Source organism: Sylvia atricapilla, chromosome 3 (assembly GCF_009819655.1).
Source record: "Sylvia atricapilla isolate bSylAtr1 chromosome 3, bSylAtr1.pri, whole genome shotgun sequence".
Classification (NCBI taxonomy): Eukaryota; Metazoa; Chordata; class Aves; order Passeriformes; family Sylviidae; genus Sylvia; species Sylvia atricapilla.
The window spans coordinates 83,888,734-83,916,234 of NC_089142.1; the positions used below are offsets into that span (position 1 = coordinate 83,888,734).

General features: G+C 33.4%; 1 protein-coding gene across 1 annotated transcript in view; it reads left to right on the plus strand.

Moving 5' to 3' along the window:
• Positions 1–27,501, plus strand: part of DNAH8 (dynein axonemal heavy chain 8) — a 119,279-nt gene that overhangs the window by 66,660 nt on the left and 25,118 nt on the right. Inside the window, exons 54-76 of the mRNA XM_066316029.1 lie at positions 213–347; positions 2,406–2,528; positions 3,530–3,743; positions 4,289–4,398; positions 5,033–5,196; positions 8,291–8,483; positions 8,913–9,035; positions 10,667–10,797; positions 11,123–11,276; positions 11,784–11,948; positions 12,611–12,837; positions 13,227–13,345; positions 16,000–16,103; positions 17,660–17,836; positions 19,156–19,323; positions 20,132–20,344; positions 21,598–21,735; positions 22,057–22,184; positions 22,909–23,080; positions 24,101–24,256; positions 25,570–25,725; positions 26,722–26,904; positions 27,361–27,466. Of these exons, the coding sequence (XP_066172126.1) occupies positions 213–347; positions 2,406–2,528; positions 3,530–3,743; positions 4,289–4,398; positions 5,033–5,196; positions 8,291–8,483; positions 8,913–9,035; positions 10,667–10,797; positions 11,123–11,276; positions 11,784–11,948; positions 12,611–12,837; positions 13,227–13,345; positions 16,000–16,103; positions 17,660–17,836; positions 19,156–19,323; positions 20,132–20,344; positions 21,598–21,735; positions 22,057–22,184; positions 22,909–23,080; positions 24,101–24,256; positions 25,570–25,725; positions 26,722–26,904; positions 27,361–27,466 (3,559 nt within the window). The remainder of the gene's footprint in view (positions 1–212; positions 348–2,405; positions 2,529–3,529; positions 3,744–4,288; positions 4,399–5,032; positions 5,197–8,290; positions 8,484–8,912; positions 9,036–10,666; positions 10,798–11,122; positions 11,277–11,783; positions 11,949–12,610; positions 12,838–13,226; positions 13,346–15,999; positions 16,104–17,659; positions 17,837–19,155; positions 19,324–20,131; positions 20,345–21,597; positions 21,736–22,056; positions 22,185–22,908; positions 23,081–24,100; positions 24,257–25,569; positions 25,726–26,721; positions 26,905–27,360; positions 27,467–27,501) is intronic.

Here is a 27,501-nt window from a genome sequence, read left to right on the forward strand (position 1 = left end):
TCTTCCTTTCCCTTTTAATTCTGCAAGGAGATTTCTTGGAGAATCTATGTGGGATGAAAAACACTCAGTTCATCTGGAGACAAGAAATAGCTATCAAAATTGTAGGATTTAAAAATAGATGCAAAAACTATTCTTTTCTCAAAAATAGGTCTGTTATGCATATATAAATATAAGTTTTGATATTACTTATGTGGTTTAAATATTTGTTACAGGCTGTTTTGCTCATAGGAGAGCAGGGGACTGCAAAGACAGTCATGATTAAGGGATATATGAAGAGATATGATCCAGAAGAGCATTTGTCAAAAAGTCTGAACTTTTCGTCTGCCACAGAACCATTTATGTTTCAGGTAAAAATATAGATTTTAAACAATACTGCCTACCATTTCCTTGCTAAGTGTATAAGGGTACTTAATTCTAATCGTAAGTCATTTAGAATTAAATTCTAAAGGATCTTTTTTGTTTAAGTCACTTGAACATTTCAGAAAATTCTAGTAAAGATAATTTTTGCATATCAGAGTTAAATATACCCACTCACATAGAGATACATATATTCATGATTGCTGTATGGTTTTTCATTTTGGAATTCTAAGAATCAAATTTTTTTGCGAAAGACCTTTGATTTTCTTTTTAGATTTTTGTTTATACTTAGAGTTTTTTTCTGATTCTTTGGTATAAAGTGTTAATTTCAATTTTTCTTAAATAAAGAACAGATTTCAACCTTTAGATAATTTTATTTTTCCTCAACTCAGGAGCAACTACAGTTTCAGAAAATCAATCTTTAAAGAACACTAGCATGACAACTTTGTAGAAATTTCTCTTTTCCAATGTAACTGGAAAAATCCAAATAAATAGAAAAAAATGCTATACTTAGTTTTTCAAGACATTGAAAGGATATTTTATAACACTGTGGTATGATTTGATATTACTTGTTTGTTAGGATGGGATTCTTTATGTTAAATTTGCTTCATTACCAATTCAATGCAATGAATTCATGGTGATGAGCCTCTAATAGGAAAAACATATTTTTTGAATATTTCTTGATTGAAAAATCTATTTGTGGAATAGACCTTACAAACTCCCTTCCAGTCAGGCATCTTTTTAAAGAAATGAACGTAAATGTTATTAAGAAATGGTGAAAAATAATAGATTAGACACCTATTTTTAAAAAAAATTCCAGGCTCACAGAATGGCTCCTGAGTTTTTCCCAGCAGGTATTCTTATGTGCATGATCTCTGGTCATGGTTTGTATCAAAATGAGGCAGAATAAGGCAGCCATCCTTTCATGCATGCAAGGCTTGTTGAACAGTCAGTATCTCTGTCCCAGGGTCCTTTACTAAGCACATTATAGTTCCTTAGATCATTCTTGGAAACAAATCCCAGACTTGCTCATCTCTGGTTCAGAGGGTGTGTGAGAGGACCTTAGTGTGTCCTGTCTCTGCTGCAGTCCTGCAGCACCTCAGAGGAGGGGCTCCCTTAGTAGAGAGTTAGCTCAAGGCGTGGTTCACCCTGCTGGTTTCCAATGGAGAGATGTAGCAGAAAAGCTTCTAATCGCTTGAAAGAGTTACACTCAGGATTTTTTTTTTTTATTTGAATCACCATTCTGACGGTATTTGAAAGGCTGTGTGATTTTGGATGCATTAGACATGCTACAAAGATCTTGATTTCTTCTATAATCACTTATCAATTTCTCTTTTTCACCTTAAACACATATTCTCTGTATATCTGTATCTTAAAATACTCATCAATGTCCTGTTGTAAAAATGGGACAAAAACATTGGACAAAAGGTGTGTCTATTTTCTGTTTCAAAAATAGATAAAACTATTAATACTTTTATCTTTATGACAGCACATTTGTGCTTTTATAGAGAAAACATTACTTGTCTAAGGAAAGAATCTGGTACCATCTTGTAAGACTTTTTTTCTGCCGTTGTTCATGTACCTTTAGAAACACTGTAGAGCTGCAGAACTTTAAAGAAACATTTCAGTTATATATCAATCTTACTTGTTTATTGCATCCTCTTCTTGCCACCAAAATATTAAAATTTTGCATTACATCCCTCACAAGACACTTGGGAAATCATAATTAAGGGAATCTAAGTTGCTTCTGTATTCTGCAGTTGTATTGCAAATATTAAACAAGTGATATTAGTTAGGGAAATGATAATGCTGATTATGAAATAATAATTTCTAAGTTTGGAAACTTTTTAAAAACCTCTGATAGTCAGAGGTGGATTGCAGGACAGGAGTTGGATTCCTTAGGAACTGGGTTACTTAATACTAGAATTAAAGATGAAACTGCTAACAAAAAGAGAATCATTGGCTGAGTGCTGTAGCAGGTTTTTCAACAATGTCTTTTAAATATTGTTGCTTTACATATAAAATGAGAACTTTCTTTACCTTTTTAGAGGACAATAGAGAGTTATGTGGACAAACGTGTTGGAAGTACTTATGGACCTCCTGGGGGCAGAAAGATGACTATCTTTATTGATGATATCAATATGCCATTTATTAATGAATGGGGAGATCAGGTAAAGTTTTTTAATATTTACTGCTTATTCTCAAATTTTTGTGCTTTTTATATATATATACATGGGAATCAGTGGACTTCTTAAATATTTTAATTAACTTTTAATTATTGGAAATGCTTTAAAATTTTGGTACACTGACTCACACAAAAAAAGAGAGCAAATTAAATTTACTGTTAAGACGTGTAATATAAGAATTCCATATTTTACATAATCACCACTTCCTTGTTTTTTTTAAGACTAAAGAAAAATCAGCACCGTACTAAAGTAGCATATTATCAATTTCAGAATGGCATTAATCTGAGAGCACCAAAAAATAAATTTCTGCCAAGAGAAAGGCAAATACCTTGGAGAGAGGAATAAAGGATATGAAAAGTTCAAGGCTCCACCAGGTCTTGCATTATGGCCCCAAGACATGGCTCAAACCATGTTTTTGATGGAATATTGGTTTGTGATTAGTGACATGCCACATACTATGTTGGTTTTGGTGGGGAATGTGAGCACCTACATAAGGCTTGCTGAATATCGTTGGAGTACTTGCTATGGGGCAAACTATGGAGCTGTAGAGTGGAATGAAGAGTGAATAACCCTTCTAAAAGAAGCACAAAAGAAAGAATCAGTTGTTTTGCTTCAAAGGAGGCCCAAGAGCGAGCTGAAAAGCACAGCTGGAACATCTATAGCTGAATTTCTAGCAGCAAAACAAGGAACAAAACAAATTTTCCCACAATTAATTTCTTTAATTTTGTTTAGTTCAAAAGAAAATGAACACATTTTCTTAGCATTATATGGCAGTAGAGCTCTGAAACAATTTTCCTGCCATTTGAAATCATATAAACCAAGATCTTCCATGTGACTAAGGAAGGTAGTTTAATATGTTTTTAAATTAAGGTAGCAATATCTCTCTATGGCTTAGTGGAATTACAAAAAGAAGTTAAATCATCATAACCAATTTTCTTCTTTTCTTGCATGAATTTCTAATTTGTGCAACTTACATAAATTTACAGATAACAAATGAAATTGTCCGTCAGATGATGGAAATGAGAGGAATGTACAACTTGGATAAACCCGGAGACTTCCTTACAATTGTAGACGTACAAATAATAGCAGCAATGATACATCCTGGAGGAGGCCGTAATGATATTCCCCAGCGTTTAAAAAGACAGTTTTCTGTATTCAATTGTACATTGCCATCTAACACATCCATCGACAAAATTTTTGGTACTTTTTTCTCTTGCTTTAGTACAATTTATTTCCATTCATAATGGACCTAAAATTTATAAAAGTATGCTTTCTTCCTCACTTTCATCATGCAAATTTGGAGTTCTTCCAGTAATAGAACTGAAGCTGTGGTATAGCAAAAATAGTGCTGTGGAATCGAAGTGAAACCCTCTAAATGCTTGTCTTTCTAATTTTGACAAATATTAAGAAAGTAAGGACATTTCCTGGAAGACTATGATCACTACAATTTCTGTTTAGGTTTACATTCCACCTCTGAACTGTCTGAAATGCACTCTTGCTATATTTCTCAATTCTGATAACTCTGGTCAATACAGGATATGGCAGAAACCCAGCACTTACTGCTCAATATTTCTATGCCAATTCAGAAAAGCCATAGAAAACAGGGGAGAATAATTTCATCTGTAATTTTACATTATGTTTCACCAAGTAATGTTTTAAATAAGCACCTATTTGTCTTGCCCCTGACCTACTTTATTCTATCCTACAAGCCAAGATTAACTATTTATTGCCTCTTGTATTTTCAGGTATAATTGCCAATGGATACTTCCATCCCTGTAGAGAATTCAACTCCGAAGTATGTGATATGGTGGAAAAATTGGTCCCAACAGGAAGAATATTGTGGCAGAGGACAAAGGTATAAATTCAAGGAAAGTTTTATCTCTGAATAGACTGACTATTAGTTTAGTTTAGGCAACTATTTCCTAAGATCCTATCTGTAAGAAAAACCCAAACAAAAACCAAACCACCCCTCCCCGCAAAATAGGAGAAGAAAAAAAAAGATTTATAAAAACAGAGGATAGGCTACAATGTTTTCAAGATGAAATCTGCAAAGTATCAGGTGACAGTATCAGGTGAAAGTATCAGATGAAAGTATCAGACAAGTTCAGTATCAGACAAGACAGATGAATGGAAATATTAGTCCATTCATTCCTATATGTTAATATGTGTTAAAAGCTGTAATCTCCATAGCTAAGGAACAGGGAGTGATATTCTTTATTAATTAAAATTTTAAATTTAAAGAGCCAGAGCAACACATGAAAAAATTACATGTTGTAAGTCTTGATGTTCTACGTTTAGTGATAGATACTGCTTTCAAACAATTAGGTATTCTTGGTGACTTCTTGTGAAGATTTTTCCCACTACATTATGTGTGAAAATTAGTATTTTTGTTATTTGTACGTTTTATTAATGATAAAGTTATAGATTTTATTGTCATTGATTCTTTCTAGGTGTTGCTGATTTTGAATATTAACAATGTTTCTCTTTAGGCAAAGATGTTACCTACACCATCTAAATTCCACTATATCTTCAACCTTCGAGACCTTTCTAGAATTTGGCAAGGAATGTTAACTATAAAGGCAGAAGAGTGCAAAACCAGCACTGTTATCCTAAGATTGTTTAAACATGAATGTACCAGAGTAATTGCTGACAGGTAAAATAATTATAGCATTTTATATTTTGTAGGTTTAGCCATTTACTTCATTTCTGCATTTGTAAAACTTCTAAATATTATAAAACTTATTAGGCCAATATGAAAAATTTTATCTTATTTTACATACAGTCTGCATTGGGGTATTATTCCAGCAAATATCATATGCACTGATATTAATCTGGTAACTGAATGGAGAACGTCAAAATATCTACATATTATATATTTTGTTCTACCTTTTTTTCCCCTCCTTTGGCTGAACTCAGCTGATTACACTGTAGAAAAGAGAACTTTATGGTTTCCTAAATTTATACATATGGGATATTTTAAAATTGCTTTGCTCTCCTCACAGAAAAAAAACAGGATTGCATGCCTATGACTAAAAATGGGCCCATTTCCTATAAATCTCTTTCAAAATATAAATAAAACAGATAAGGCTATGACTTGTATGTCTTGGAGACCAGTATTATTTTTCTGTTAATTTTGTTTCAATTTCTTGTGAATTTACAGATGTAGCACTATAGATGCTGCTAAAAACCTGACATATACCCACTACTACTCTGAGTAGTTATAATTAATAATTTTTTTTCTTACTCTGATGCCCTGAGGAATAACATTCATGATTTTTATAAAGTAATATTTTATACTTAAATAATTAAATTTAAAGATTGACTCTTAGAAACAGCTGTGTCTATTTTCTTACACTTCATTGATTTTATAAAGCTATCACAAAGTGAAAGGAATGGCAAATATTTTGCCATGGACACAATGGAGGCATTTTAGAATGCTTTTGATTTTAGTTACTCCTAAAAGGTTTTGAATTGAAAAGTGATCAGGCGTTACCTGCCATGACCAGAATGTTTTCGGTATTAAACATAGCTTCAAAACTATAAAATGGAATTTATGTATTTTAAGATGCTATCTACATAAATGCAGTCTGGTGAAGATGATTTGGCATGGTAGCAGGCAAGACAAACACATAATGATTGCATTGTATTCTAGCAGGGTCAGCCTTAATCATATTATTCAATTAACTTGTCAATGTAAAGGAAAGAAGTATAGAAGAAATATAAGGAGTTCTATCTCTGTTTTTTAAATATAAGAGGGACAAAGTGAGATCCTCCCAAGTATATAATGATATGTGGACTTAAGCATATATTCAGCTGAAACAGAAAAAACCACAAGATATATAAAATTTAGAGATAAATTGCACACTGCTGAAACTGATGGATGAAACAACTGCCCTCCATTTCAAGTAAATTCAAGTAAATTTCAAGTAAATAGAAACAATTCCAAACAAAACATAGACCATTGTCAAAAAGTTTTGATTACCATTCTAGAATGCCTCATTGTCTTTCATCAGAGCTCTGAGTCAGCTGACAGAGCCCATTTTTTTTCCCCAGAAGGTGCCTTAACAAACTTAAGAGCCAAGGAAGATTGCTGTTATCACCAGTTTCAATATCCCATAGAACCATAATCTTGTTCACTTTCTCCATTCTCCTAAGATGCATAAGCTGAGTTCAAAAATGCATGCAGGAAATGTAAAAGTAAATCTTATCCATCAGCTGTCAAGAATATAAAAACAAAGGCCAGACTTCTCTGCTGACTGAAGTAGTTATTTCCATGTGATCACTGAAAGCCCATCCACTACAAAATATTAGCAATGCTGATATTTGTAACGGTCTGATAATTTCCAACTGTCTGAACTGTCATATATTATACAAACTTACATATTTGGCAAAAATTATATCTACACATTTTTATGTGCAACAGAGTGCTGTTGATATGAGATGGGGGAAAATGTTTAATTTTAATTTAAAGGTAGGATTTGTCTTACTAAGGCAAAGTATCATACAGAATCATACGGTGTATTATTTTCTGCTCCAAGGTTGGGAGCATTTTTTGATATGTTCATATATGTTTTTTGGATATGTTCATATATGTTTTTAATTTGTTGTGGTAAATTTAAAAATGCATAGAAGATATGTATCTGTACAGATATGTTATGTAATAGAGAGGAGAGAGAGAGAGTGCATAAAAACATGCATTCCCTGTTTTTATGCTACTTTTAAATTTCCTAGTGGTTAATATTATGATGTCATTACTAAAGACCTCTAACAATAGTGATGTAATGCACATCTATAACTCTCTAACAGGCTGTTCTATAACAGTTCTTCAATTTAGCTTATCTTATTTGAAAACTCACAGCACTTGGCTTCTTCCCATTTGTTCTACTTCCTCTCAGTTGTATCACTGAAAAGTAAATATATGGAAATCTTTTTTTTTTTTTTTCTGTACTTGAACATTCACAGTTTGAATTAACTTCTGTGGAATAGGTGGTTCTTGTCTTTTACATTTGTCAGTTACTCCTAGGTAGCTTTATTCATTGCTTCACTGATAAACATAAGCATAGTCAAAGGTCTGATCTGTATTAAAATCAAATTGAATCTGTTAAGGGAAGCAGATAAAGTTGTTGACACAATGACATGTAGTCACTACATGTATATGTTTCCAGACTTTAATTAGTCCCCTCAACCCCAATGTGTATTCCTGTCTGCTAATTATGGGCTCTAGTGTAAGAAGTGTTGAGAATGGGGTCAGGTTGTAGTGGCATATACTACCTTCCTTTCACTATTCCTTGTCTAATTGTAGTATCATAGGCAGTCTTATGATACCATAAGTTATGCTGTTCTACTGCAGGCTGAAAGATGATAAGGCACACTTAGCCATGGTTATTTGGGAAAGCATTCACCCCTTTTCATCCTCTTTTATCTGAAAAATTACATGGTCTGTCATTGTTTCATTCTTGATGAAAGTCAGAAAATCAAATTGTTTTGTTTTATATTTCATGTCACTGACTATTCTACTTTACAGTATGGAAGCATTTGATTTTTGTGAATGTTGCCTGATCCATTTTTTGTGACTACTCTGTAGTATGTACTGTCTAATACAAATTTTTCTTTCAAAATGTTACAAGTGGGGTTTTTTGTTTGTTTGTTTTAGGTTTGGTTTTTTTTTTTTTAGTATTTAGTTACCTATTTTCTCTCTGTGTAATTAGACATATTTTTTGAAATTTGCACTAATTTATTGTTTTCAGGTTTAATGCACCCGAAGATACAGTCTGGTTTGAACAAAATATTGATAAAACAATTGAGGAATATGTGGAGGCAGATTTAAGTGAAGTTCTCCAGTCTGAACCATATTTTGTAGATTTTTTACGGGACGAGCCTGAACCAACTGGTGAAGAACCAGAAGATATGGAGCTTGAAGCACCAAAAGTTTATGAGGAGGTATTTTGTTTTATGCATGAAATACTAGGCACCGAAGTTTTCATTTCATTATTATGTGTGTTATATTGCTGAATTCATACAATACAGGAAGTTTTTCTGAATAGCTACCACATTTTTTGTGAAAATATATCTAGATTTTCCTGGTTAGTATGCCATAACTAAGTCAATCATTTTAGCGATGTTACATTTAATAATGACAGATAAATGTGGTCTATTTTTAATGTTCTCCTTGCTTCTTTTTCTTCTTCCACCATTAGCAAAAAATTTCCACTTAAACATAACCACAGTAATTATGGTGAATTAGCAAGACAATATCATTACACATGGCCAACACATAAAACTGAAGTTCCTATAAAAATATCTGGGGAGTTTTAAAATTCTGAAGTGCCCTTCTAGTGTTGTTACAGATTTTTTTACTTTTTTTTTCAGATTCCAAGCTATGAATTCCTTTGTAACAAATTGCGGGCATATCAATCACAATACAATGAAAATATTAGAGGGTCGTTTCTTGATTTGGTGTTTTTCAAGGATGCAATGACCCATCTTATTAAGGTTTGATATTGCTACTTTTTTGTTTAACTGTTGTAACAGTGTTCTTAATTAATTTGGGCTACTCTTAGATGGCACATTGTGACAAGCTATTCTTACCCCCAAATTGCTTTGCCATCTTTGCATGGTCATTTTCGAGAACTAGGAAATAGCTACAGTCATTTTACCTGTTTGCATATTTTATAATAAATTCCTTATTTAAATATCTGATTAAACTTCTATGTATTCAGGCAGATGAAAAATTTCCTCAATGGAAAAGGTGAGACCATAAATAAAGACACTTATATTGTCTATATAAAATTATTTTTAATAATTTAGAATTCAGAGAACACTTCAAATGTCTCTGTACCTGACAGGGGACAAAAACAGCCTGCGGTGGAATCTGACTAGATGACAGATGTGAAAGGAAATATAAATTAAGGCTGCAGTGGAATCAGTGTGTAGAGTAGAGTTTAGGGTAGTGTACAGGTCTCAACTAACAATCATTTGTTCTCTTACTCAGAAAGGAATATATAAGAAAAGAATTCATGTGAAATCAAAATCTGATTCATAGGGGTAAAATAAAGTATGACATTTGTGTCTGACGTTTAAGAAGTGTTATCTCAGGAATTGCTTTGACTGAATGATCTGATTACTGAAAGACACACAGAAGTTGCAGTGAAACAAAAACAGGTGTTTTATGAAGTAAACGTTAGTTTGCTTTGCATTTAAACAGAAGTAAATAAATTTCTTTTTAAATACGGTTCACATTATGCTAGGTGAATTTCAGAAGACCTTGAAAGACTCTGACATTCCATATTTATTGGCAAGTTTTAGCCAGAATATCCTTGAATATGCAATTAGTGACAGAAGGGTTCCTTTCTACCTTAAGTGCAAATAAATCTAGTTGCCCACATAATTTCATATTTAGACTTCTTTAATATAGCTATCTGGATTGGCTCAGAGGGAAATGTGCAGTAAGCTAAAATTTTATAAAATATAAAAATGAATATATTTCAAGGACTTGATGTAGATGCCAATCTTTTGCATTTTGTGCATAATTTAGATGTGGAGCAAAATAAAATGTAGAATCTTAAAAGTAATAGTGCACTACTATATCATAAATCCAAAGAAGATGTGTCAAAAAGCAATAGAATAGTAATTCTGTAATTCAAGTTTTGTATCTAGAGACTTGGTAAGAAAACTGTCAGAAAAGAAATGTTGAACGTATATAGACTAGAAGATAGCGTTAAAGCATAGTTTAACCATGTTCAAGTCTTTCAGACTCCTAAAATTAGGAAAGTGGTATGTTTGGCCTTCTAGCTAAAGCTTTTTATTGATGCTTTAAAACACATTCAGGATGATGCTTTCAAAATAAACTGGAGCTCAAAATGTCCCCTTTTGTGTATTTAAATCCTATGTGTAACTCATTATAACCATCCTATATTCTTATATACAGCTTCTTCATTAGCCACACAAAATTCCTAAAGAATTTACAGGTGTTCTTTTGAGGAAAAAAATTTCTGCAAGTATCATTTTAATAATTTTTACATTGTATTACAGTGAATTGAATATAAAGCATAATGGATTTTTAATGTTGCTAAGTAATACTTAAATGTATTACTGATATTTTTCTTTTATTATTTCCTGCATAGGTTTCCCGAATTATTCGGACAGCATATGGAAATGCTTTACTTGTTGGAGTTGGTGGTTCTGGAAAACAAAGCCTTTCAAAGTTAGCCTCCTACATTGCTGGCTATAAAATATTTCAGATTACTTTAACCAGGTAAGAAATGCAAGAAATATATAAATCACATTTATGGTATTGCTTTGTCTTTACTTGGCCACAGATTTTTCTCCTTTTTTTCTTTATTTTCATTTTGTCACCACTGGAAAAATATTGAAAACAATACACTCTTATCTGGTATGTATGCAACACTGGATTTATTTTGACTTGCAAAAAGTAGACCATGAGTTAGCTAATCATGCACCAAAATGTGTGTATTTACCAAGTATGTTCGCAATGTCATTTATAAAAAATACTGTAGTCCAAAAAGAGCAGTATTCTGAGCTGTTTTGAACTAACAGGTAATGTTCCTTATCTCTCCTAGATCCTATAATATAACCAATCTAGCAGAAGATCTAAAAGTATTGTATAGAACAGCTGGACAGGAAGGACAAGGTATCACCTTTATTTTCACTGATAATGAGATAAAAGAGGAATCATTTTTGGAATATGTAAATAATCTACTGTCTTCAGGAGAGGTAAGGGTCTCAGCCTGACAGTCCATGTGCTCTAGAGGCAGGGTACTGTAGAATTTGTTCTCACTATTTCATTTATCTTGGTAATATATTGTAGAATCAATAATGATTAAAATATTTCAACTTTTTAAATAAGGAGTGTTCTGGATACATGTAGTTTCTTTATTTCAATGTAAGCCAAGAGAATATAAAAGGAGCCATGGTTAGTATTTCAGTAGCCTTTTATTAAATGATGATTTGGTTGCCAGTCAAGTTCTATACCCTTCTGGAGTTAGACTTAGTTTTCAATGGAGTTTCATAAGCCTAAACCTGTGGGTTTTAGTCTAAACTGTGTATATGCAGAGAGAGGCAGGCAAACATGTAAAGAATAGGATTGCATGCTTATGACTAACAATTGGCCTATTTCCTATAAATATCTTTCAAAATGTATGTGAACAGGCAAATATTTATAAATTCCCTAATAATGACATGCATGCAATTAATTATCAATTTTTTTTATTTTATAAAAAGATTTCAAATTTATTTGCTCGGGATGAACTGGATGAAATCACTCAATCGTTAGTACCTGTGATGAAAAAAGAGCTGCCTCGGCACCCTCCTACATTTGACAATCTTTATGAGTACTTTTTAGGTCGGGCAAAGAAGAACTTGCATGTTGTCCTCTGCTTTTCTCCAGTAAGTCTTTCCTCCATATCTGTTTTCCTTTCTTCCATTAGCAAACTTGTCTATGTGGTGTAAGAGAATTATTCAAGTTTTATATTTTTAAGGAAGTTCAAGATGCATAAAAAGATGACTGAAGTCTAGCTGTAATTGCTGAAAAAATAAAAGTAATGATACAGTTGTGAGAACATAACAGCTTACTGTTAAGTAATACTTTAAAATCATTACTTTAATAATTATAGTATTATATTACTGTAAATACTTTTAATACTTTAAATTAAATACTTCAAAATTAAATAATTTCTTACACGTTAAAGTATTTTTATTCTTTTTCCTCTCACATTCTTTCCTAATACACATCAGTGAATGTATTTTTGTGAAATTATGGCTTTAACTGGAAAGTGGTATTTTATTGGTAATTAAAATACATTATTTGATGTTTCAAAATATTAAAACCGTATGTGTTTGTAATGAAAACTTCTTTCTTCTAATTTCATGAATGTTGAATATTTGAAATTTCACAAAACTATATTTGAAGAGGAAACAAATTTCAGGGTGTTCTAAGCAGAAAATGATCGAGAAGAAAATAGACTATTTAGTTGTCTATACTAATAAAAGATTTAAATTCACTTTTGCTTAAGAACCATATTGCTAACAAAGACTGATTCTCTCTTCAGGTTGGTGAGAAGTTCCGTGCACGTTCTTTGAAATTTCCTGGTCTGATATCAGGGTGCACCATGGATTGGTTCAGTCGATGGCCCAGGGAAGCTCTTGTAGCTGTGTCCAACTATTTTCTTTCAGAATTTAATATGGTCTGCGCTCCATCAGTTAAAACAGAAGTAGTACAAACCATGGGTCTCTTTCATGATATAGTTTCAGAAAGCTGTGAGGATTATTTCCAGAGGTAATCTTTTCTATGAATGCAATAATTGATCTCAAAAATGTTGCTACTGACAGTGTTTTTTGAACTCATATTATATGTATCAATAAATGCATTTTAAGAGTAACAACAAATAAATCTGCTATACCGTTATATCTTCAGGCCACGAAAAAGAATTGCTATTATGTTGCAAATTCTTTATCTTCATTCCCACCATTCACCAGTCTTTCATATTGCCTACATGAATAAAAACAATGTGACTAAAATTACAAGGGTTTGCATAATGATGAAATCTGATTTTGAATGGGTAAAGACTTGAGTTATACAACTTTCTCTTTTTTTGGAAGTGATCAAACAGCTGTATATATCAATAATATGTGTGAAGTTGATGTTGCCAATACACTTTGTTTTAGGTATCGAAGACGAACTTATGTAACACCTAAATCCTATCTCTCCTTCATCAATGGCTACAAAGAGGTTTACACTGAGAAGTTAAATAGTATTAATGAACAGGCGGAACGTATGCAAACTGGTAAGCAAATACATTCCATATATGGTCTCAAATTATCTATGTTTTTAATATTTAGTCTTCTTTTTCAGTGATCACTTACATGAGATCACAGTCCAAAAGTGGTAGCATATGAGAACCATTACCAGACACTCCCTTAATCACAACCTCACAATGATTGCTTTGTAAAAATACCTCAAAGAAGCTACCAGCCTAACCCATCTAGCTCAGCATTGTATTAAACTTTAATATTTGCAAATCAGGATTTGTAATAGAAAGTAGAACCTGAAAATGGACAGAGGTAGCATCTGATTTAGTGCTGTAGAGAGGTAATTCTGAATGGTTATGAACTTGCTTCTGGACTTGTCCATGGAAACTCTCACCATGCAATCTATGTGCTTCGCATGTGATTTATTTTGTATTTCTGCTATAGAATAAGTAGTTGTTATTTGTGGTCATTTTATAACTATGGATCTGAAATACAGAAAAGCATGGTTGAAATGTTCTTCAGACAGATTTTGGATATCTATTTGAAATGGCCTCATTTTGGCATTAGTATTAATGGTTTCAGAACACCAGTTTTCCAGTGTTTCCAGTGTTTTCTAGACATGCTTTTGTAAATCTCTAAAGTCCACTGAGCACCTTAGGAAACCTGGCCTATATCAGAAAAAATATTCCAATTCAATGGAATAAAGAATTCTACATAAGATTTTTCATACAAAAGTAAACAATGTGGCACTTAAATAATGATTAATAATAGAACTGGTACCCTTCACATGAAGAAAAGACTGAAATAAGAATGTGTAGCTATTTTACTCATAAACTCTTTACTGAATTACAGGGAACTGTAGAGGAGTAAGTGATCCTCAATATTTTCAGATTGTGTCAGGTTTGCTCTATGGATCTGTTGCCAGTTCTTGAAATCAGAACTTATCCTCAGTCTACTTTGAGATGGGGATAAAGTCAGAGAACCTTGAAGATTCAAGAGACTGGGGTTGGTTTAGGTTCTTTTGGTATTCTTTCCACAGCTTTTTTTATTTCCAAAATATTTCAGAAGTAGTCACATAAGCAGCTTCAGTACTGTCAATAAAATTTCATATGTAGATTTTCATAGTTTCTGACATGTTATTACAAGTTGCTCGCATGTTCTGCTGAACAAAATGATTGTGTACAGGTGAATATGTGCATGGATAGGTTCTACAGCAGCATCCTCATAGCATTGATGCTTAGAAAACCACATGTTTCAGCTTATGGGCAATAAAAATGCCAGGTAGAAAATATTCTAATTAGTTTCGCTTGCACAGTTGGTACTGCTGTAATATTTTTTGCTGCAAGTATGCAGGGAACCTCAATAAGCAATAAAGTTTTCTTGTTTATAATTGAATTCTTCAATTCTTTTTGATCTGCATGTTCCTATTTTCTGCCCTTCTTCTTCACACTCCAGGCTTGTAGCAGGGAAAAGTAAAACAGCAAAGGGTATAATTTTCCCTTTTGTGTCTTCTGGGTTGAAGGTGGTGGATAGCTGGTGTAACTAGATAATACTGAGGTTTCTTCCAACCTAGATGATTCCCTGGTTCTGTAGAATGTTAGTAACATAATCAAGAGGCAGCTGTGTCAGGACAAGAGCTATGCAGAGAGAGAACACTTTTCTGTTTGAAATGTGGTAGCAGGAAATTGGAGGGCCATCACAGAGAAACATCTCACATTAAATATGAAGTTGCAAGGGTTTGCTGACTCAAGTGCTTAGGGAGAGAAGGCAATAAGGGGAATTACTTCCAGGGAACTTGTAGGATTTAAAGGTTCAGTGTTGAGGAAGAAAGAGGATGGAGAAGCTTCAGCATGCAATCAGGAATGGCCAAAATGTCTGTGCTGAAGTCTATGAGCAAGAAAGAGGCGAGGAGAGGAGCGCATGGGAAAGACTGAATATATAATAGCTATACAGGGAGCAAGCACATCTCTTTCTGCATGCTCTCAGCACATGGTGGGATTCTTGGGGTGTCCTGTGCAGGGCCAGAAGTTGGAGTAGATCATCCTGATAGGTTCCTTCCAACTCAGCATATTCTGTGGTTCCATGGTTCTGTGAAAGGCTGAGTGACCTCGGTGGGCGGGTGGTTTCTATAGCACACAGAAGAGCTATGATGGGACTGGCCCTCAGCACATAGGTGCTTTTTCACCTTCACTCTAACCAGGGACAAGAGAGAGTAAATTCAATATGTAGGAGCTGGAGGTCGTAATTTTGCTGTGATCTTTAGGTCCACTTTTGACTCCACTCCTTCCCAATTTTTTCTAGAAGGGGCTCCCTATTAGAAGGCATTCATGGATCCTTAGGTAATTTCTTCATGCAATGACACAATGAAGCATCATTCAGAAATTCTGATTGTCTCAAGACTTTGTGATGCAACATATACTTGACATAGTTCCTTTTTGTTGTTGAAGCTACAGAAGAATTAAGCTTATTTGTCATAATTTTGTGCCTTGCAAAATTACTTACCTCCATGAAAAGTGAATAGTAGACACAATCATGATAGTACGACTGTTTACACACACTTTCTCTCCTTTACATAAAATTGAATGAGAACACAAGGTCCAATGTATGAGAGATCTGGACCTAAATTGTGCATCTAACTAGGGAAAAAAAACAGTTTCTATATTTCTGAACTTTATGTTTTACTTCATAGGTCTGTCCAAGCTGATGGAAGCCAGTGAATCTGTTGCTAAACTCTCTAAGGACTTGGCTATTAAGGAGAAGGAGCTGGCTGTGACATCTGTTAAGGCAGATAAAGTAAGTGAGTGTTATATAGCACTAGAATATTCACTGCTATTGCAAAATTCTATCATAATTTGCATAATTTGCATAATTTGCAATTTGCCTCACTTAAAAATGAGGTTTTACTCTCTCTATGGCATGTTTATTCAGCATTTTCTTCTGAAAGTGAGGAACTTCTAGACTACAACAGAGATTGAGTGCTTTCCTTGTTCTTCTCCCACATTTGCCCACTCAGATAAGCATCAGATTTCATTTTTTTCATGGCTTTTTTTTTTTTTTTTAATTTGGGTTTAATTTGCATTATTAAATCTGGGATTGTATGTGCACTTACTAGCAGAGAAGAAGTTAACGTGATAATGAGACTTTTCCATTGCAAAATTCCTTAAAAAATATTAATTGCAGTCTAGTTTCAGATTTTTGTCTTTTACACTAATGAGGTATCTGAGTGTTCATGAGATTGGTTGTGTGGTAGAAATCTGGTTTCCAAAATGACTCTCTGGGAAGGTATGCTAGGGAGTGGATCAGTATAGGCATTCTGTTTTCTGAAAGATACCCTAATGCTCTGATGGTGCATATTTAATATGCCCTGGAAAGGGAATTTTGGCTGATGATGAATAAGGGACTGCCAGCATTCTCCAAGACCTTTAATCTCCTAAGAGAGAAAAATGTGACAGAAAGGGATGAAATTGAACTTCTCACATTTAAGTTTTATTCAATAGTTATATGATACCATATAGTTAGATTAGATCCCATATTAGATCCCATATAGTGGGATTAGATTTATATATTTAATAGCTGTTACATACCTGTTTTGTCCTGTATCTTGTAATAATTTGTTGTCAGGATACAAATCCCTCTGGACCCCATCCACACAGGCCCAGGGCTGTTCAGAAATGTGAGGAGTGAATTAAGACCTTCAGAGAAACTAAAATACATAAATACACATAGACATGAGGTAGAAATCCAAGTTTAGTTTTAAAGAAGTAGAGAATATTTTAAGTGCCTTAAGTAAATAAGAGACTGAATTAGTTAGTAAGAAAAAGCCCTAAAACCTAGTTTAAAGTTTGGTGGCATCACCTTTTACAAAGTTAACTAAGTTCTAGACATAATGAAAACATATTGTAGCCTTGCTAGCATTCCTAGATAGAACAGATAGAGTCATATATGTACAAGAAAGAAATCTGTGTAAGAAATTACGACTACTTTGGCACATCAATCTTAGGTTAGGACAGGACTGTAGAAAAATTGTGTTTGTACCTGTACCTGCTAAAAATAGAATAAAATGCACTGCTTTGAGAATGCTAGAACAGACATGGACCATGGATGCTGCTGCTGCTCCTGCTAAGATGCTGCCATTTCTGCTTGGGACTTGGCGACTTTATGCTAGAAGGTTTTCTGCATAGTGGCACAAACTGTAATTAGTCTGCCTTCATGAGGCTGATTTAGCCATGCAATTAAAGGACTTTTACAACTACCCAGCTTTTTAGTCTTCAATGAAGATGTGCCACAATCTTGACAATTTGTTCCACCGTTTTGATTTATAGATTTTATATGTTTGTTATCAATTCCAGGTACTAGAAGAAGTCAAAGAAAGTGCTGAAGCTGCAACTAAAATAAAACTTGAAGTCCAAGAAGTGAAAGATAAAGCACAAAAGATTGTGGATGCAATTGATATAGAAAAACAAGAAGCAGAGAAAAAACTGGAGGCAGCTAAACCAGCACTAGAAGCAGCAGAAGAAGCTCTGAAAGTGAATAAATTTAATTTTTATTAGTGTAGTATTATTTGCATCACTTCTGAGAGGCCAGAGCCACCAACATACAGTTATCTCTTGGAATTGACTGCTGTCACCAGCTCCTCATTGTTGCTGGCCATGTCCCTCATGAATATTTAAGGCACACATACTTTACCTTAAAGACATAGGGAATAATTTATAGTATTTTTTTCCTTCCATCCAAATGCTTAATCATTATGAAGGTGTAGGTTTTTCCAAAAGCTACAGATGCCTTTAGAATATCTGTTCTGAATTCAAGAGAATACTTCTGCTAACAGAATGTTTTTAATTCAAACTTAAGTAGTTACACCTGTAAGACAAATAAAAATTGATCTCTTCCCTCACCAAAAACCCTAATGCTTTTAAGAGAAATGGGAAATAATGGGGATTCAGGGCAATCAGAATCAGGGTTCAGAAATTTGGAGGCATTACTGTACTACATAATTTCATTATTCTGCTCTGAACAATTAAACAGTAAAAACCTCTGAAATCTTCCATTCCAGTTATCAGAATTTATGTGACAGGAGTTCTTGAGTAGAAAAATCAAAAAAAGAAGCATTGTTTGCTCTTACACTGATATTTAGATAAATGAAACTTCCAAAAATAGTCAGAAAACTCACTTAAAAATGTGTGGACTTAGAGAATGGTTTTTACAATGTACCTGTAATTACTCCTTCTAAGCAGGTAGTGGTATGTGTGTATTTTTAGACACAAATAAATATTACTTTTGAAGTTCTAAATATTTTTTTTTAATTTTGTAGTGGTTGCTGAACTAAGCAAAGTGCCAGTGACAGTGATGCTGTTAGAAAATAAAGTTAAAAATGGTATCTTATACCTATAATAACTTAAACTGAACCAAATATAACCAAATCATAAATAACCAAATCAATCCCAAAATAAACACGACTGTTAAAAATCTGAAATACTGTTTTATCAAGCTAACTGCTCTTAAATTAAATCCTATACAATTTTACAGTAAAGTTTTCTTTAAACACTTGGACTGACGATTTAAGTCAATACTGCTGTACGTAAATTTGATTTTTGAATGATGTCTTTAACATTGGGAAGATATTCTTGTCTCATATTCATTGAAACTACTAAAGTTTCACTTTCGTAGTTTTCACAAAACTATGAAATTTGGTTATGAGGACAGGTTTCTCACCTTTTTTGTATATACTTAATACAAATGCACCTCAGAGAAAAGAATTACAAATGAGCATAAAAATCAAGATATTGAATGGGAAAATAGAATAATGGTATTGATGCAGGATTCTGTTACATCTTTCTTCAAACAGACCATCAGACCAGAGGATATCGCTACTGTTAGAAAACTTGCAAAACCTCCTCACCTCATTATGAGGATCATGGACTGTTGTCTGCTACTATTTCAAAAGAAATTGGATCAAGTTACCTTGGATCCAGAAAAGCCTTGCTGCAAGCCATCATGGGGAGAATCATTAAAAGTAAGTAGAGTTTTCAAACAGTGTTTCTTAAATATCGGAAATAGCAATTAGCTTATCAGAGAACTTACGACATGACAGAATTTTATTAAAAGGCAAACATATTGTTTTAAGAGAAACTGTATCTATACACTATAGATACACTGGTAGAAATAGTAGAAATAGTAGACTGGTAGAAATATTAGGTGAATTGCTTTGAGACTTTTGCAGCAGAAGCTTTAGCGTTTGCTTGCCCTGTTCCTGGAGCATGGGCTGATGGTAACAGGTAACAAATAGTGCTCTTGCTTTTTATTAAGGCTTTTACAGTTTTAAAAAAATCATCAACAGCTTTTATTTTCCCCTGATATAATAAAAAGAGATTAGCAGTTATTCCATGAATTGCCTTTAGCATGCTAAACATTTTTTAGAAAAAGTTAAACCAAATTATTTCACTTTTCAGAATTTAGGTAATATTTCACAAATGCCTAAGCATGTTTTTTACATTTAGTTTAGATACAGATATATCTCTGAGTCTTTATTTTAGAGAATTTTATAAATTAAATTATGCTTTTTTAATGCTTCTAAAATGCAGCACAGGAATATAGAAGATGGAAAGTAACTTTTGAATCTACTTACTGGAGTGCAGTTAGTTAAAATTAAAAATATATAGAAGGTGTGTGGCAGGTGTTACAACTGAATAGCACACTTCTAATATTAGCAATATCAATTACCTCTGTTTACAGAAGAGTTTTAGGAATGCTTTTTAACAGCTTCACCTATGAACAAGACTTTGAACCTAAAATATGTAAATAACTCGTGTTGTTTTTTGAAGCTTATGAGTGGCCCATTCTTGAGCAACCTACAGAACTTTGCTAGAGATACAATCAATGATGAGACAGTAGAATTAGTCCAGCCTTACTTTGAAATGGAAGACTATACACTGCAACATGGTAAAAAGGTGTGTGGCAACGTGGCAGGACTCCTCTCTTGGACACAAGCCATGGTGGTATTTTATGGTGTTAACAGAGAGGTCTTGCCTCTTAAGGTAATACATCTTCTCTTGCTTTGTGTTTGCTCACCAAGTAATTGAATTTAGTTTAATTTAATAGGTTATTTTTTATATACGTATATATATATATGGAAAACTTTCTTTAGACATGATAGCCTGTGACTTCAGTGGCTAGAGATGGTAAGAGCAGAAACAAATCTAGTTTCTCTTTGATTCTAGAGAGAACACAGAGCAAAAAATTAGCCTAGATTAAATTTATGTGATGTGGTTTACTGTGTATAGGGAAAGGTGTTTTCAGAATTTTTTTTTTTAAATTCTGTTATAATTTTTTTATAATTGTTTTCAAAATGTTGAAAAAATCTTCATTCCTTCACTAAAGGGTCCTGCAAACAGAGGCTTGCATCTGTTTTAGGTTCTTTGTTTTCTCCTGATAGCTTAGACACAGTGTATGACTGACATCTTGCCTAAATATTGGCTTTCTAAAGAGGTTCAGAGTTCATGTCAGTAAAGGAGCTATGCTGCAATAGTAGGAAGCAAAATAAGGAAAACATTTTTAACAGAAAATTTTTACTTCAGTGTGGGTGTTCTTTTTCAGGTTTATGAAACTCAAAGGCAGTGATTTTTTTTGTTCTAAACAAATTTTAATCCTTAAGTGTAGCATAGTAATAAAAACAGTAAAATGGGCAAGCACATGGCAATTCCAAAATTTTTTCACATTTTTCTCGCTGGGAGAAGTGTTATTTACAAAAGCAACAGTAATACAGATTAATTATTTAAAAAAATAATTTCCTCTGTTCATTATAAACATCACTTCAGGAGCAATAGGAAAGTCACTGTTTTAGGACCGTTTTCTGGTGGGTAAAAGCAGTATTGTTATGTAATAAAGAACCCGTCTCCTGTTGTGATTGCTGGTCACTGCAAAATTCACTAATAAAAAAAGGAAATTACCTACAGTCAAAACACATACTCAAGCAAGAGTATTGAGTGATTGTTCTTCTAGTCTAACCAATGTGTATTGATGACACTCAACCAGCTTTTTGAAATGTAATTGTTTTTAAGGAATAAAGTTGACAAAATATAGTAGAACTTTAGGTACTGTATTCTTAATGAACAAAAAAATAATCTTCAGTATATATGTGATACAGTTTTAATCTTAAATGTTTTTGATATTTATATAAAAAGGTATTTTGATGTTTTATTGTCTTGTGATTACCAGCTAAGCAGGCTTAAAAGTTCATTGATTTATATTAAAAGCTTATATATGATTTTAATTTTTTTCTCCTTTGCAGGCTAACCTGGCAAAACAAGAAGGTCGCCTGAGAATAGCTAATGCAGAAAAAGATAAGGCTCAGGCAGAATTAGATGAAAAGCAAGCTGAACTGGATAAAGTGCAGGCAAAGTTTGATGCAGCAATGAAGGAAAAAATGGTGAGATAGAAGTATTTTAGTCTTATCAAAAATGCTTTTACAATATTGTCATGTAATTAGGATTCGCTGCAAACACGTATTTACCTGCTACCTTGAATAACATGGCTGAGATTCAGGTATAAAAGTAAGAGATTTAAGCCTATATCCTCTCCTATTCCCTTCTTTCTGTGAATGCGAACATATTAGATGCCTTTAAGTGTCCTCAGGGATGAGTTTCAAATAAATAAAATAGTTATAATAAATATAAGAGGATGGATAGTATATAATACAACTCTACATTTTTGCATTCTATTATTAAGTAGGACATTTTTTCAATTTTAGGACTTGGAGAATGATGCAGAAACATGCAAAAGAAAGATGCAAGCAGCCTCTGCGCTTATAGATGGACTGAGTGGAGAGAGGGTTAGGTGGACTCAACAAAGCAAGGAATTTAAATCTCAGATTAAAAGGTATCATCAGATGCATTACAGAAAACAAAAAAGAAAATGCTTGTAAAAACTGAAGTGTTGGTAGATAATTTAGTAGTTTTAATTGTGGTACTTCATTTTCTTCCTGGAAATCTTAATACAGCAATGCAGTCAAATGAACTGTCCTGAAATTTGAATTTTCCTCCCATAAGTAAGAATACATGGTGCTTAGTGCTAGTATTTCAGTTAAGTACCATGCCTCTGATTTTGGAATTAGCTTCCAAAGAGATTATTATTAGGGCTGTTATGTGCCTATATTACATCTGCTTCCTCAGCCCCCCTAATGCAGTGACTTGTTCTGATGTCACTGGAGAAGTGAAACCTTCAGATAAGCTCAGCTTCTGTAGATCACTCATGTTACTATAATTTTCTAATGGGGAATTGGATATTTTTGGTGAGAGTTTCAATAGAACTAGGTTTGTATCCTGGATAAATAGTGTATTTCAGGTGTATCTTTAAGAAATAAACCATTTTCTTGCTTCATTTAGAAAAGAAGGAGTGGCTGTCATCAGGGCTTTATTGTTTTGTAGGGGTGGAGATAGTGTTTTCATAAAATATTATTATTAAGTTTTGCCACAAAAATGCTCTGGAGACATAATTTTTTTTTTTTTTTTTACCTTCTTACGTTTCAGAAGCTGGTTGTCTAAGTCATTAGAAATTGAGCTTGTGCATCACCTTTAAATGATGATATTTCTTCCTTTTCTAGGCTTGTGGGAGATATATTGCTCTGCACAGGGTTTCTTTCATACTGTGGACCTTTTAACCAAGACTTCAGGAACCTTTTGCTTAAAGACTTATGGGAAGCAGAGTTGAGAACTCATAAAATCCCCTTTTCTGATGATTTGAACCTGATTGCTATGCTGGTAGATCAACCAACAGTAAGTTTTTGGTGCTGGGAGGGTTTAATTTGAATTTCCATTAGCATAATTTATGACTGTTAGCCAGTATTATGCTTGCTTAGAGAAGAACTATAATCCCCAATATTCCAAATATTGCTGTGCTGTGTAGTTCCATGGTTTCCAAATGGTCTTGGCAATTTCCATTAAATCTTGGCACAGTAATAGTAACAAAACCCAAGAGAAGCAAGTGTGCAAAATAGAATTTCTTACCAGTTGTTGAGCAATACCCAGTCAATCCCCAAACCATGATCAACCCTCTTTTAAATAATTCCCCCAGTTTATATAGTGGGCATGGGAATCCATGGTATGGAATATCCCTTTGGCCAGTTCAGTCAGCTGTCCTGGCCGTGCTCCCTCCCAGCTTTTTTGTGCACTTGCTCACTAGCAGAGGACAGGATACTGAAAAATCCTTGACTTACTGAGCAACAGCCAAAACATCAGTGTACCAACATTATTCTCACACTAAGTGAGAAAAACACAGCACTGTACCACCTACTAAGAAGAAATGGAATGTTCTTTCAGCCAAACCCAGGACATTTCTAAAACACTGGATTTGACTGTAATTTAGAATATAGTACATAAAGTTCTTTTATTCAGTGTGAATGTGTATGAAATGGGCAAAGACTGGGAAATGCTAGAATCTTAAATTTTCCTTCAGTAAACATTAATTGCCAAAAGCTCTCTTAGACTGGTTTTTGCTTAATTGATCCCAATTTTAATTTGTCTGTCAAGCTATCTTTTGACGTCCTTACACTTTAAAATGTTCTTTTTGTGCTTCTATATAGTTAAAAATGTCCATTAAAATTAAATTCTGGAAGTATTTTTATACCTGCATTAATAATTCTTCAACAGGTTCAGATATGCATTTTCTTTGACGTTAATTGAAGAGAAATTCTAGTGATAATTTATTCCAAACAACCCCTTTCTCTTAATATCTCTTTTTTTTTTTTTTTTTTTTTTTTTTTTTTTTAATTTGTTTTGATGGGTTTTTTCCTTTAGATTAGTGAGTGGAATCTTCAAGGATTGCCTGGAGATCACCTCTCAATTCAGAATGGTATCATTGTCACTAAGGCATCGAGATACCCACTTCTAGTAGACCCACAAACTCAAGGAAAAGAGTGGGTTAAAAATAAAGAACAGGATAATGAATTACAGGTAAACAGTGTCTTAAAGGAATGGTATGTGCTCTATTATACTCCTTCAAACATTATTGCTTTAGAGGGAGGTTGCAGCTGAGTCAGTGTGATCTGAGATAACTTTAACATGTATGGAGACTGGCAATTATGTCGATGCATCAGCAGGGAACTTGAGAACAGCTGTAAATCCAACTCAAGGGTTTGGAAAAAACTATCTAACTTGTGTGAACTTTAGTATATACTTTGTGTATACTTACACAAAAGTTTAAAAGTATTTTGTTCACGATGGATGAGTATGGTCCCAACACAAAAGAGGACAAAAAAGTGATAAATAAAGCAAAACACTGTAATATGAAATTATTAAATTATAGTAAATTTGGCAACTGTTAGTCAAACATTACAGGTAAATACAGAGTAAGTTACAGCTATGAAAATGTAGGCAAAGTGCCTAAAGTGTTGCAGTCCATAATTTATGACCTGAGAGGGTATTCATAATGAGGTTGTCACTACCAAAGGAAGTTGAGGAAATCCAAGCCAAGCCCATGAAAAATTTACCTGTCCTAACATGACTACAGTCTTCATAGCTCTTTTACAGGTTAAGCCAATAGGGTAAAATGCCTACTCATGAAATATAATACAAAGATGTTCATGTGTCACCATTTGCATCACAAATTATTTTTTCCCGAATGATGTGGCGTGGTGAAAGGAAACTGCATTTTAAAACCCTTAGCCTGAATGTTAAGAAAACTCATATGTCTTGAATATAAAAAAATTTTGGAGGGTTTAGAATTAATTAATTATATAGCTTACTATTTTATGCATGCTTTTTAATAATTTCATATAGCATGAATCCCATTTAATGAAATATCAATATAAATTCACAATATTGTAGCAGTGATTTAATTTTTAGGCTGAGTTCAGATTTCCAGAAAGAACTTTTCAGCACTTCAGAGCTAAAATTAGAAAATCTAGTCCTTCTAGGACATAGAACAGAAAGTGAAAGGCTAGGTATCTCTGATTTCTAAAATATACATAATATCTTTAATATGCAATAAACCCTACCAGTTTTATTCAGTACATTATTACTCTCATAGTGAAGTTCTGAGGACTCAGTTACAGCCAACCTTTTATTTCACTTTTTTATGGTACTATTCAGTGTACACATAGAAGTATTTCTGCATAAATTGCTGCATGGTCAACATTTATAGCACCTTCTTTAAAATGCAACTAACAAAAACAATGAAAAAGTTTCCATGGTTAGGTCTGTGGTTTTCATGCAAGACTGCAAGGAAATACTTTTTCCTTACCCCAATTTATCATTTACTCTTTGAGGTAACAACTCTGAATGACAAGTATTTCCGACAACACCTAGAAGACAGTCTGTCACTGGGACGATCACTCCTGATTGAAGATATAGAGGAAGAGTTGGATCCAGTCCTTGATAATATATTAGAAAAAAATTTCATAAAATCTGGATCTGCGTTTAAGGTTAGTAATCAGCCAAAAGAAGTGGAATGAGTAGTTAGCCTTGTGACAAATGTTATTTTAGCATTGTTACAAATGCCTGCTGAATCAGGTAAACTTTGTATTCACTACAGACCTGGAAAGAATCAAACTGAACTAATTAAATGTAACAGACAGAGCCACAGCAGTGTAGTAAGTTGGCAGCTCTAAACTATGAGTTTAACTACCAGAGTTACTACTGAAGATTCCAAACTGGAACCAATTATGCTTATCTGATTAAATGCTTAAAATTCTTTCTACTGATTTTCCAGCAGTGCAAATATGCTTAAGGGAGTGGTTTGGTCCTACTCCTTCATAAGCCAGGTATTTGAAGCCGCCTTGGAGACTCATATGTTGTAGGCTCATATGCTTCTCACTGCTCCATGGCAGATTATCTTTAAGGTCCCTTCCAACACCAACAATTCCATGAGTTATACTACGATATACAGTGATCAGGTTTCCTTGTGCACATGCAGCTTTTGAGTTAGACTGCTGTTTTGGAATATCTTAATTCTATAAAAATTTCTTTTGAACACTCTGAATAAATTTTTAATTCCTTTGGAAAGATCCTTTGAAAGCTGCTTAGTCTTCATAAAGATAAAAATTATGCCCAGTAATTTCTCTTCTATTGTTAGATCACATCATTTCTTTTACCTTGGGTATAAGAGAGTGATGACTTCTAGAAAGGTCAGCCGTTTCTACTACCCCTTCATTTGAGAAAAAAAAATGGTTCTGAAGCTGTTAATCATAATCCACAGTGGAAGCGACCCCTATATTTAGCTGGAGGGAAATGCTACTTTTACAACATACTCTTACTTCCACATTTGGCCATTGACTTTTATTTTAATGACAAATTTGAATTGTGAAATAAATTTCCTCTTTTTGGTGTTTCAAATAATGTATTTTTTTTCCTGCTCAATATTACTTAGTTTAATTAAGTTTATTTTCCTCTGTTTAATACTATTTTAATTTAATCCACAGGTGAAAGTTGGTGATAAGGAAGTAGAGGTCATGAATACATTTAGACTCTACATTACTACAAAACTACCTAATCCTGCTTTCACACCTGAAATTAATGCAAAAACATCAATTATTGATTTTACTGTTACAATGAAGGGACTTGAGAATCAGTTACTGAGAAGAGTAATACTCACTGAAAAACAGGTAAGTTAACAGCACACATAAATCATTGTGATATTTAATTTTTTTCCATATGAATGGTTTTGGTATGTGGAAAAAAAGAAATGTTCAAATGGAAAAAAAATTAGCCATTTTCTAAAATTATATTCAGATTCAGTATAGACATTTCCAAATATCAAAAATACATTGGGAGGCCCTTAATATATGAATGACTGTCAGTACAACACAATCACAATGATTTGACATTGATAAGATACATCATATGACACTGAATAAACACTGCTTTAAAAAACATTTGTTATTAAAAACATGCTTTGATACCAAGAGAAGTAAAATGCACGTTTCATGACTGGATCCAACAATTCACCTGTATCTGCAATCACAGTTCATTCACTTGAAAAATCAGAAACTGAATTTTGAGTAGCTCTTATAGTTGCCACCCATAAAATGTCATGCCATTTTCTTGTTTTTTAATAACAGGAACTAGAGGCAGAGCGAATTAAACTCATGGAAGATGTAACTTCTAATAAGAGGAAGATGAAAGAACTGGAAGACAATCTTCTTTACAAACTAACTGCAACCAAAGGTTCTGTATCAAAGGATTAATCAGATTAGGCAGAT